Here is an 11,807-nt window from a genome sequence, read left to right on the forward strand (position 1 = left end):
TACTCTTCAGTGCTGAAATCCATGCTTGTGTGAATACTTCTTTGTGTTCTGAATGAGTGCTTTATAGGATTGTTTCATAAGCTAAATGTTGAGCTATAGCAAGCCTAAATCAGAAAAGGCTGGAAGGTATAATTTGCAGTTGTCTAGCTTTTTCGCTTTTTATAAATTCTAATCTCTCATTGAAACTCTTCAGGGAGATATTTGGGAGCAGACCGTTAAACTAACTTGATTAGTAACACACTGTTCAATTTTGTCTGGGAATTATTTGGAAGTCTTAATTTTGTGTTTCTGGGTTACATTTGACAATATAATGTTAAAAATGTTGAATGCTATTCCTTCTCTGTTGCAGTTGCTGCAGACAGACAATATAGCTGCTAATGGAATAGTTAATCATGACATAGGATGTTTATTATGTGCTTTCTTGGTGCTTTTGGGGGGATGTTTGGCTTTTTTTGTTGTTTTGTTTTTTCAAAAGAGCATGATCCCGTTTACTCTCTTACTGTGTCTCATATCAATTCTGTAGAAGCATAGGTGAAAGACAAGGTGGGTAATTGGGAAAAAATTCAAGTTTTAGACTTGGTGCTTTTGCTGACTGTGAGGAATCACATACTCTGACTCATTTCACATAATATTTAAAGACTACATGTGAAGTTGTTACTGAAATATTGTATAGAGGAAGATGTGAGCATTTAGTGCAAGGCATGCTGCTCTTAAATGTATAAAATCACCTTGGTAGATCTGCTCGTGTTTTAAGTTTCTTTGTGTAAGTAACTGTGTTCTGTTTCAGATTATGGAGCTCTGTGGTGCAACAAGACTTGGCTATTTTGGAAGAAGTCAATTTTACATTGCTTTGAAACTTGTCGCTGTGGCCCAATCTGGTCTCCCTCTAAGAGTGGAAAGCTTAAATACAGGTAAATCACAGGATCAGGGCAGGAGTGGGAGTTGCAATTCAGTTGCTAAGCAGAATTATTATACTTGACTCACAGATTCTTGTAGAGTAACCTTGTAAATTAGTGTGGTATGTCTTTTTATACATGCTGCTTACTTAAAAAAAATTGTGGAGAGACTACGAAGGAGGGTATTCCTACTGTGTAATAAATACAAGGTGAAACACCTTACCGATACCTGTTGAATAAGTGTTGTGTTCATCACGGGGTAAATGAACTACTACTGACTGTTGTGTAGGTACAAGTTCATTCTATAGATTACTAACGTGAGAACTTGTGTGCCGTATCGTCTGAATAAAGTACTAATAGGACTAATGTGAGTTGGAAGGAAAAGAATGCAATGTTTGCAGGCTTTTGTAGTTGCTGAGTTTGGGAAGCCTTGATTGCAACAAGTGAAGGGTCATATTTTCTGAAGTCAAATTCCTTCACACTTGGCTTGACAATTTTCTCCCTTCTTAGTGCAGATGTGAGGATTAGTGGTTTAAGATTTTTCTAGTGAAAAACTTGACCTGTAAAAGATTTTTGAAGTCTTATCAACCAAAACACCTGTTATCCTACTTTCAAAGGTCAGCTGTGGTGTGGGCGGTGAAATAGGAAAAAAAGCTTACTCTGGCAAGACAATTCAGAACAGCAGGAAGAGTTTTGATATAAGGCTCTACTGTAGCTTTTTGAGTGACATGATTGGCTCCATGTCAGTGTTGCTTTGTAAGATGAAAAGAGACTTGGGAAGGTGAAGTACTGAGTTTTTAGCCACTGCAGCCTTTTGCAGTATAGTACACAACTCAAAATTAAAAAATATCTTTGGAGCACAGCTTTGCATTAAGGTGACTTCCCTGGTAGATTCTATGTCAATAGAATACATGTTATGATATAACTTATATATTCTAGTAATTAAAAGAAAGCTTAGGAGTTTTTTGTGTCTAAAGGATATAGATTAAACAGAGTAGTTAGGGAAACTGTTAAAAACAATCTGGTATGACTGAAGTATTTGAGAAAGCTACACAAAAGTAAAGGAATCATTGTATATACTTTTACAGTTATGTTTATTGTAGGCTCGTACAGACTGCTTTTGTGGGTTTTTTTGTAGCTTTCTGGAAAAGTGCAGGGTTTCAGTCAACATTTTGCTAGTATTCAAGTTCCTTTCTGCTCACAAGCCACCCTGTGTTTATAAACAGTTTTCCTAGTTTTCCTGATGAGTGTTCACAAATCTAGAGGTTCAGCAAGTTGTAGCAGAATGCTACAGAATAGGAAAGTTGGGAAAGGAACTTTCAACTCTTAACATCTGATAGAAACTGGGACTTAATATGTTATGGAATTTCTCATCAAATGCCTGTTGAAGAAGGCAAAGGTTAAAATCTGTGTATGTAGCTTTTTCCAGGGTTTTGTATGCTTGGTTTTATTTTAATGAAAAATACCTTAACTGGAAGGAACGTTTCTATTAAAACAAAGGGGAAGGAGGGGAGAAATTTGAAGGAAGGAGTGAAAATGAAGATACAGAATTAATTCCAAAATACAGAATATGTTGCTGTAAAAATAGCAGCTATTGGATCTTCAATAATGGAATACATTTCCTTGATGCATGACAGTACTAGAAATACTTGCGATGGTTTCTGGACTTCGAGGAAGAATTTTCTGTAACTGGTTCCAAACCTACTAAATACAAGTACAATTGACAGAACATTTATTTTTACCCTAACTGTTTTTAGCTTTAGTTGTCTGTTGCCTTGGTTGCAGTGGTTCCAGTTCTGTCTATTAAGTCTCTGCTCCTAGGATGATTCAAGTGTTGTAGTGGCTACTAAACAGCTAAAGTACAGCAGGCTGAATACTCAATGATTTTGAGCTTGGTTACCCTCCTTGGAAAACTGGGGTCAGCAACCTGGCCAGCTGGGTTCTGCCCACAGTCCATCTCCAAGAGGTCTTCTAGAGGAACTGTTAAAACCAACCCAAACTAATCCATTTACTCTTTCTCTCTTCAAAGTAAAACACTGAAAATTAGTTAAAGCTTACTTTTTAGGACATCTGCTTTTCAGCTCTGCATTCTCTGCATGTTTTATTCAGTGACTGGCATAATGTTTTTCATTCTTTTATCTTGGTATTTTCTCTCTACTGCTGTGTTTCTTTTGCTCTTTGGTTCATTTTGTGTCTTCAGTAGATAGGAAACTTTCTTTATGCGAGATGCCGAGTTGAGATTACAATCAAATTTTGATTACTGAGTCCATCCAGCACAAGTGTCATCCAGTTGATTCTTAGTTAACTAAGTGCTTTTGTGACTACTGAGATTTGCAGTGTAGTGAAAATACTGACTTTAGTTATTATGCTACAAGCTTCTAAATCTGTTGTCCTTTTGCTGTCCCAGGAAATTTTCCTTCCAGGAAGGTAAATTAGTCATAGAATGTCCTGATTTGGAAGGGATACTTAAGGATCATCAGGTCCAACTACTGTCCCTGCATATGACAACCCCACAGTTCACACCGTGTGTCTGAAGGTCTTGTCCAGTCTCTCCTGGAACAGTGTCAGGCTTGGGGCTGTGACACCTCCCTGGGGAGCCTGTTCCAGTGCTCCACCACCCTCTGGATGAAGAACCTTTTCCTAATGTCCAATCTGAACCTCCCCTGGCACATCTTCCTGCCAGTCCCTCGGGTTCTGTCATAGGTCACTAAAGAGCAGAGTTCGGCACCTGCCCCTCCTCCTCCCCTGGTGAGGAAGCTGTAGACAATGATGAGGTCTCCCCTTAGTCTCCTCTTCTCCAGGCTGAACAAACCCAGTGACCTTAGCTGCTCCTCATACAGCTTCCCCTCCAAACCCTTCACCAACTTCGTGGGCCTCTTCTGGACACTCTCCAGTAGCTTAATATCTTTTTTTATCCTGTGGTGCGCAGAACTGCACACAGTGCTGCAGGTGCAGAGCAGAGCGGGACAATCACCTGCCTCGTCCGGCTGGTAATGCTGTGCTTGCTGCACCCCAGGACATGGCTGGCCCTCTTGGCTGCCAGGGCACACTGTTGGCACATGATCAACTTGCTGTTGACCGGAACCCCAGAATACTGAGGAATTAATATTGAGAAATTAATGAGCAATGACTATTTCGAAGTAATGTTTGTTTTCTAAATATGGAGTATGGTTTTTGTTGAAAGTAAATGTTAACAAGGATGCAAACATACAGGTATGGAGAAGTTTCAGATTTATTCAATATCAAGATTTAATTCCATTCATAACAGCTATTGTATTTATAACTGAGGGATTTCTGAATAGTAACAAATGTTGTAGTGTTAAAATTAGTATTTTCTGCTGTTATGGAGGAAAGACAGAAGAGAGAGGTAAACATGGTTGATTTCACTTGGCTGTGTAGAAACTTAATACAGCGAAACAAACCTACATTTATCTAGTCTTGTTGTTAAAGAAGACTATAATAGAGATTTTTTTTGGTCTCCTTTTAGAGCTTTCTATATTATTTTGTTAAATAGTGCTAGACATCTCATGGCAAAGCCTCATGTTGAAACAACTGATTGCCCTGTGTCAGTTGGATGTTCTAGTATCTGTATCATCATGTTTTGGAGGGATACAAGTTCTCACTTTTATGTAATGACTTTTTAACTTTTTGGCTCGTTGTAGTTCACTGTTTAGCTATGTGAATAATGTTCCTACTACAATATGGGGTACAATGCTAATGTGAAAATGGATGTCTAGGAATGAGGAAAGCATCAGGATTTGCTTTAACAGCATTTCCGCATGATGGATAACCATAACTTTTGCAAAGAGGTTGTGTTGCATGCTCCTTACCTGTGGTGAAAGCTGTTTGGTGCTTTGAATTGTGCTGAGTGACAGAGACTTAAGTAAAGAATTTATGTTCTTAGTGGAGTGATGTTCTTTAATATTGGATACATAAAGATGTCTATAGTTGGATACTATGGATTCAAATGACACTCTTCTAATAGAAATCGCTTTAATCTTTAGTTTCTATACAGTAAACTGTGTGCGATTTCATCTCATATTTTAATACAGTTGGTAGTACCACTGACTCATTTTCAGTATCAAAAGTAATCAATGTAAGCCATCAACAAGAGGAACTAAATTTGAGCCATGCTTCTGAATTTGCTTTGTGCTGGAAATATAATTTCCAAGCAGGCTGTACAGCAAATTTGCAATTTATTTGTATTCACAGTGGACCAATAAAGTTGTGGCTGCGTTCAGAAAAATGATAGAAATCTTTCAGTGAAAAATTGAAGACTTATGCAGTCTCATTTTTCTGTCAGACTATTCTGAACCATGGTATATAAAGCTGAGGACCTCTTAGCATTTTCTAGAAATTTTACTTTAGAAGTGTTTGTTACAAAGTGAAGAGATATTGGAATGCTCCTCATTGTATCCCAGTAAAACAGCTAATTTAGCTTCTGTTGTAGAAACGTGTGCACAGATGTGTTAAAGGAATAGTTGCAGTTTTTGCAGTAAGACTAGATTATATTATTTCTTGTAAATATAAACATGCAATCAGCTCACTAGAAGATGATGTTGAATATACTGCAGTATTTTAGCATTTTTGCTCATGAACTATTCTGTATGAAGACATGCTAATTCTATGTATGTGCTAGAGATGGTAGATAAATTTTGAAAATTACATTTCAATAATTAAGTGTTGGCAAAACTAAGAGAAAGTGAGCTAAATCCAGGTTATCTGGTTGCTACTGCATTTAGTGCAGAGTAGTAGTGTAAAACTTAGGGAGCTGTCCTCTTTGTATACCAAAACTACAAGTGCGGTAGCAGATTCATGAAGTATAATTCAGAAAGGGCATTTGTTCTTTTCTAACTGGCAAGTTCTGTTTAATCTCTTTATCAATGATCTCGATGAGGGGATTGAGTGTACCCTTAGTAAGTTTGCAGATTACATCAATTTGTTGGGAGTGTTGATCTGCTGGAGAGTAGGAAGGCCATACAGAGAGATCTGGACCACCTGGATCATTGGCCTGAGGCCAGTTGTATGGGGCTTAACAAGACCAAGTACCAGGTCCTACACTTGGGTCACAACAACCCCAGGCAGTGCTACAGGCTCAGAGAAAAGTGGCTGGAAAGCTGCCTGGCAGAGAGGAATCTGGGGGTGTTGATTGACAGCTGGCTGGATACGAGCCAGCAGTGTGCCCAGGTGGCCAAAAAGGCCAACAGCATCCTGACTTGTATCAGAAATAGTGTGGCCAGCAGGACTAGAGAAGTGATTGTGCCACTGTACTCGGCACTGGTGAGGCCCCACCTTGAATACTGTGTTCAGTTTTGGGCCCCTCATCATAAGAAAGACATTGAGGTGCTGGAGAGAGTGCAGAGGAAGGCAATGAAGCTGGTGAGGGGCCAGCAACACAAGTCCCATGAGGAGCAGCTGAGGGAGCTGGGGCTGTTTAGCCTGGAGAAAAGGAGGCTGAGGGGAGACCTTACCGCTGTCTACAGCTACCTGAAAGGAGGTTGTAGTATGGAAGGTGTTGGTGTCTTCTCCAAAGTAGCAAGTGATAGGACAAGAGGAAATAGCCTCAAGTTGTGCAAGGGGAGGTTTAGATTGGATATTAGGAAATAATTCTTCATGGAAAGGGTTGTCAGGCATTGGAACAGGCTCCCCAGGGAAGTGGTGCAGTCACCATCCCTGGAGATGTTTAAAAGACGTTTAGATGTGGTTCTTAGAGATGTGGTTTAGTGCTAGAGTTGGTTAGGTTATGGTTGGACTCGATCCTGAGGGTCTCTTCCAACCGAAACAATTCTATGACTATAGCAGCAGTCTGTTTTTAAGTAATTAATGCAAGGGTGTAATTTTAACTGCAAAATAGAACTACATTTTTATTTTTAAGCATTGTACTTCTGTGTAGTAAATGACTTGCTCTACCTTTTCTTTTTTTTTTTTTAAAACAGTAAAGGACCTTCCTCTTCCCAGATTTGTTATGTCAAAGAATGAACAAGAATCAAGACACACAGCCTTGTATTCTTCAGATGCTGATAACCCAGCTTCATATTCAGGTGTGATTCCTCCACCACCTGGCAGGATACAAGTCAAAAAAGGCTCTGTGAGCCATGATGCAGTTCAGCAACGTACATCAGCTGATCAACAGGTAAATTAACTTAGAAAATTAAATCAGGCTGCTAACCACTGCTTTGCTGCATAGGTGTCAGTTTGATAGGGCCTCTAAGCTTTGTTGATTCAATATAGTTTCATTTAAAAAAAAAATCATACTATTCTATATTATACATGAAGACCACATATTCTTCTGAAATACTTGCATGTAGGAGACATTTTTTTATGATGTCTTGTAATCTTGTGTTTAAAATATCAGTGGTAATAGGCAAAGAATTGACAAAAGAAAATCAGTGTGTAAGGTATGATAGAAAATATCAAGTTGAATTCATTATTGTGTTAATAACTCATTTATTAGGTAGTTCACATTGGATTCCTGGTCATTGGAACAGTGATAGTGAATGCTATGGAAGACTGGGTTTCTAGGCCTTCAGCATACTCCAATACCTTTAAATCTGAAATACTTTATTTAGAATTTGTTTTTAAATCTTGGTTATTTTCTCTGCCTTACATTTTTATTGTTCAGCTATGTAATTGTTAAGTAGAGACAATAAGAACCAGAAATAATAGACAGAAGTTTTCACGTTTTTTATTGTGCTGTAATGATGAGGAAATGAATTTTCTTTTACTTGCTGGTTCTTTCGTCTTCAGCTACATAATATCTGAATAAATAAAAAATGTAAAGGCTTACAACTCTGTGCCTCCTCATAGTTCCTTGGTTTTTGTAGTGCTTACACTCTCTTTCTGTGGGGAAATACTTTCTGATTGTCTTTTCTACAAGCAAAAACACTGAGTGCAAATATTAAATTTTGCTGCATGAACATATGTCTGTGCATAACTGTTGAATGGCTCATTTTCTTCTCCATAGTATACTGTTCTCTGGGCTTGTTTTGTAAAGAATCGAGGAACTTGCAGATGTCCTTTAATCTTTCTGGGAATCAAGGAGTCACTAGTAAACATTTATTAATCTCTCTGGGAATAGCCCAGGCTGATCCAATATAAAGAAAAAGCAAATTAGCAGAGGCCATCCAAAATCAGTGTTTGGCTGCCACTTCCGGTCTCCCAAGCTGGGGATGGTAACTGTAATGAAAGGAGGGCTGGCACCAGATCTGAAGAGAGCTTGTTGTTGTCTAGTTTTTGAGATAGCTCTCAAGTGCTTCATGAAGAAATCACCAATTGCAGATCTTGATCTGATGATGGGGTTTTAGTTTGGTTGAATAGTGTTTTGTGTGCTTCCAACATGGTGTTGAATCTATTTAGTGAACAGCTTTATTTTGATGTAGCAATCTGTACTGGTCCAACTTTAAAATGACAAAAAAGAAAAAAAATCTGGTCTTTGAGATCTTCAAGTTCTGGATAAAGAAGCTGTATGTTTACAAATGTGTATAGACATCCAAATTTCATTTCTCCATTGTGGCTGATAGAAGCAAGTTGGTATCTCTCACTGAAGTCTGTATGGAATCATCAGAATAAAGGAACTGTATGTAAGTCCTTTGAGAGATCTGGCCCAGAAAACAGATTGGAGCAAATGTAACAGACAACACATCATGGAGTCCAGAAGTTTTAAGCTGCATTCTTGGTCTAAAACATCAGAGAAGTACTGTCTGATTTTTTGCACCCTGTTGTAAAACTAGTTTTCTGTGGCTGGCTCTACATGTACAATGAATCCATTTAAGCAGCCTTCTTGTCCCAGTCTAATATTTATTGATTCAGACACTGTGTTAAAAAAGCTGAGAATTTCAGTCCCCTTAGGCTGAGAACAGGCCCTGAGCCCAGGCTTCTCACTTAACTCAATTAGAATATTTATGTGGTTATTTCCCATAAGATAGATGCAACTTTTAGCTATGTTCATGTAGAAATTGCTGATCCAGTTGTCTTTACCTAGAGATACGGCTCAGATTTATAAAATCGAGAGAGAGGTTCAGACTGTGAATCCTCATTATATGCCACCTCTTTCAGTGATGAGAAGAACTGATGTCTGAGAAGTAGATGACAGCATGTCATTTTCCTAGGGATCACTGTTCTTTCTGGAGGAATTTGAGTGTCAAAGTTAAGCTTGGATATGTCACTCTTAGATCTTGTCATATAGCTGTTACATACTCCATTAGTGAGTTTGGGGTTTTAATTTTTTTTTTTTTTCTTAAACTGTTTACTGGACTTGATAATATGTCTGGCACTTCAAAATATATTAGATTTATTTCATTAAATGCTCTGGCTGAGATCTTATATTTATATGAAATCACAAGATATTTTAATCCTCCTCTTTAAAACCTTGGTTCATTCATGTGCAGCTTTCCATATTGGTGAGATTTATCATGCATAGATTAACATCTTGTAATTACAATTAATTTCTGTTAAGGAATTTATATTAGAGTGTTCTCTACTGAAACGTCCTAGCTAAAACTATTTATCAATGCATTATTTTGGCAGTTCCCCTCAATGAGTTTTACTTGGATGCAGGTTGTCAGGAAATGGCAATCGCATTATGTTTCCAAAGAGCAGCTATAAATGAGGTCATCTTTTAAAGTAAGCATGAGCTAAGTTCAGTAATGTCCTTTTTCTATCTCCAACCATTTCTGTGGTGGCACTTTCAGTTTATAATGGCTAAGTATTATATAAATATAGCACTGGCCAGAATTTTATGTATTTTTACTATTGTTAGTGTTACTAGAGGATGACTGAAGTCACAACCAGCTCTCATGGAAGCTGCAGAACTGATTCTAGGAGCCATGCCAAATAACAAGAGGTGCCTTTACTCACTAGATGGCATGTTGACTGCACGTGCTGGTGGAGATAAAACATTGGGGGAAAATATTTTTTTCTGCTCATCTTCCTAGAAAATAGAGGCTAAGTAGGTTTGAAAACTTGTGTTGACAATGTGCCATCTGTATGAGCACTTGTGTTGACATAATGTGTGTTAACCACAGTGTGTATACATATCTCTGTGCCTTAGTAGCAGCAGATATACTATTGAAAATATCAGTTTCGGCTAATCTTGAGAAGCTAGATTCTGTTGAGTTCTTGTGCTTTTTAAAAATAAATCTTCCTAGAAGAATTAGGATCTGTCATTGCAAATGGAAGCTTTTTATTTCATAAAGGAATTGAATTAAGACAAAGGTACTAAAAGCAGTTTCTTAGAAGCAGCAGCCATGTTGAGATTATGAGGTATTTTCTGTCTTCCGAAGGTAGTTTTCAAGAGACTACATGTTCTCAGTATCAGTCTGTTATATGCTACCTTTGAATGTTTTGTGTTTTGTTGTTAAAGCTAAAAAGCAAATACTTTTTCCAGTATCTTTAAATGTGATCCGGATGTTGATCTGGTACTGCTTTACCGATTTACCCGCTTTTCTGTGGAAGGGGAGTAGCTTGTTTCAGTAGCTGTTCAGGCTCTAACAGTTGAAAAACGTGTTTGTTGCAAATGCTTATAGGCTGAACCTTGTTATATGCAGGTGAATATAAAGTATTAATCTACTTCAGTTATGCTTCAAGCATAATACTGACACTCTAGATTATATTGATTCATTGCCGTATCAGTGCAGCTTCAGGAGGGAAAACTCAAATTTGGTGCCTGTAGCAGTCAATCTGATCATTTCATCTTTTAACAATATGAGAATTTGTGACTTTCTTTTAAGGTTTTGCCAGTAGTCCATTTCTGTTCCCTTCTGTTTTGCAGATTGAAGAGGTAATTCCAAGTAAAATACATAGGGTATTAAATAAATTGTTTATGAGTGCAGAGCTGGAAAAGACCTCATGTCATTCAGTCTAGCTCTCTGTTATCTTGATAAATTGTATTAGCTAATGAGTTATTAAAAAAAAAAAAAGTTTCTCTCTTGAACTTGCAACCTTTTGTCCATAATGGCCACATTGGGGAAAACTATTGTAGAGCCTTTGTAGGAATATAGTGAGATACTTTTGGGAATATGGTCGGAATTTCCACTTCCCTTACATCAGGCAATACCTGTTCTTTTAACAACTTTTTTCTTAGTATTTGCTGCAGAACACCACCAGTATTTACTAGAAAACCATTGTGTTCCCCCTTAGCTTTGTTTTGTTTGACAAAAGAATCCATAGTCTCAGTTTTGTCTCAAAGTAGTTACCAGTAATCCTCACAATCCTTCTCTGCCTTTGATTCAATTTGAAGTTGTTCTTATTGAAAACATATAGTAGATCTGTATTCCTAGTTCCAAATGAAATCTCATCAGGATCGATACTATTTTGTAGGGTACTTCCCTGCTTCTGCTTGATATATTGCTTGATATCATAATGGTCTGATAGTTGACCTGTGCATCCAGTCTTCCATTTTCAGCTGATTGATTCTCATTATGCACTTTGGTATTAATTTCCATTATGCAAGAATCTGTATTTTATATTTTAAAACTTGGTTGTTTACTGTTACCCTACATCCTGTCTGATGCCTCCTTACATTTGTTACCAGAATTCATCAGCATGCTATTTAGTGTGCATGAACAGTAACCTGAAGTATCAAATTAGGTCATTCCCCAAATCAGTCCTTCAGGAGCATTATTAGAAACTTCCTTTCAACTCCATAGTTCCCATTCTAATACAATCCGTCTTTGCTCCTTTGGTGGCCAGTTCTTTTGCACTTATGATTCTTGTATTGGTCTCCACATTGAAGTTATCTTGTGTGGTACCTCACTCAAGTATGCTGAGATTCAGGTTAAATGTAGCACAGTTCTTTTGTCTAGAAAAATCACAAAAGTAATATCAGCCAACTTAAGTAAAATTTCCCATGCTGTGATTGATCCCTTTTCCATTTGTGTCTGTGTTTTTAATTTTTTTTTTTTTTTTTTTTCC

General features: G+C 37.6%; 1 protein-coding gene across 9 annotated transcripts in view; it reads left to right on the plus strand.

Annotated features, from left to right (window-relative positions):
* REPS1 (RALBP1 associated Eps domain containing 1) overlaps positions 1-11,807 on the plus strand; it is a 66,436-nt gene that overhangs the window by 14,216 nt on the left and 40,413 nt on the right. For 8 of the 9 annotated variants that reach the window (XM_065834293.2, XM_071806482.1, XM_065834294.2 and 5 more), the window contains exons 2-3: positions 788-911; positions 6,833-7,029. In XM_065834293.2, the coding sequence (XP_065690365.1) occupies positions 788-911; positions 6,833-7,029 (321 nt within the window). Of the gene's footprint in view, positions 1-787; positions 912-6,832; positions 7,030-11,807 lie in introns of those variants that run through there. The other variant, XM_071806485.1, reaches the window with a different exon arrangement.

The sequence above is a fragment of the Patagioenas fasciata genome, chromosome 3, assembly GCF_037038585.1.
Source record: "Patagioenas fasciata isolate bPatFas1 chromosome 3, bPatFas1.hap1, whole genome shotgun sequence".
Classification (NCBI taxonomy): Eukaryota; Metazoa; Chordata; class Aves; order Columbiformes; family Columbidae; genus Patagioenas; species Patagioenas fasciata.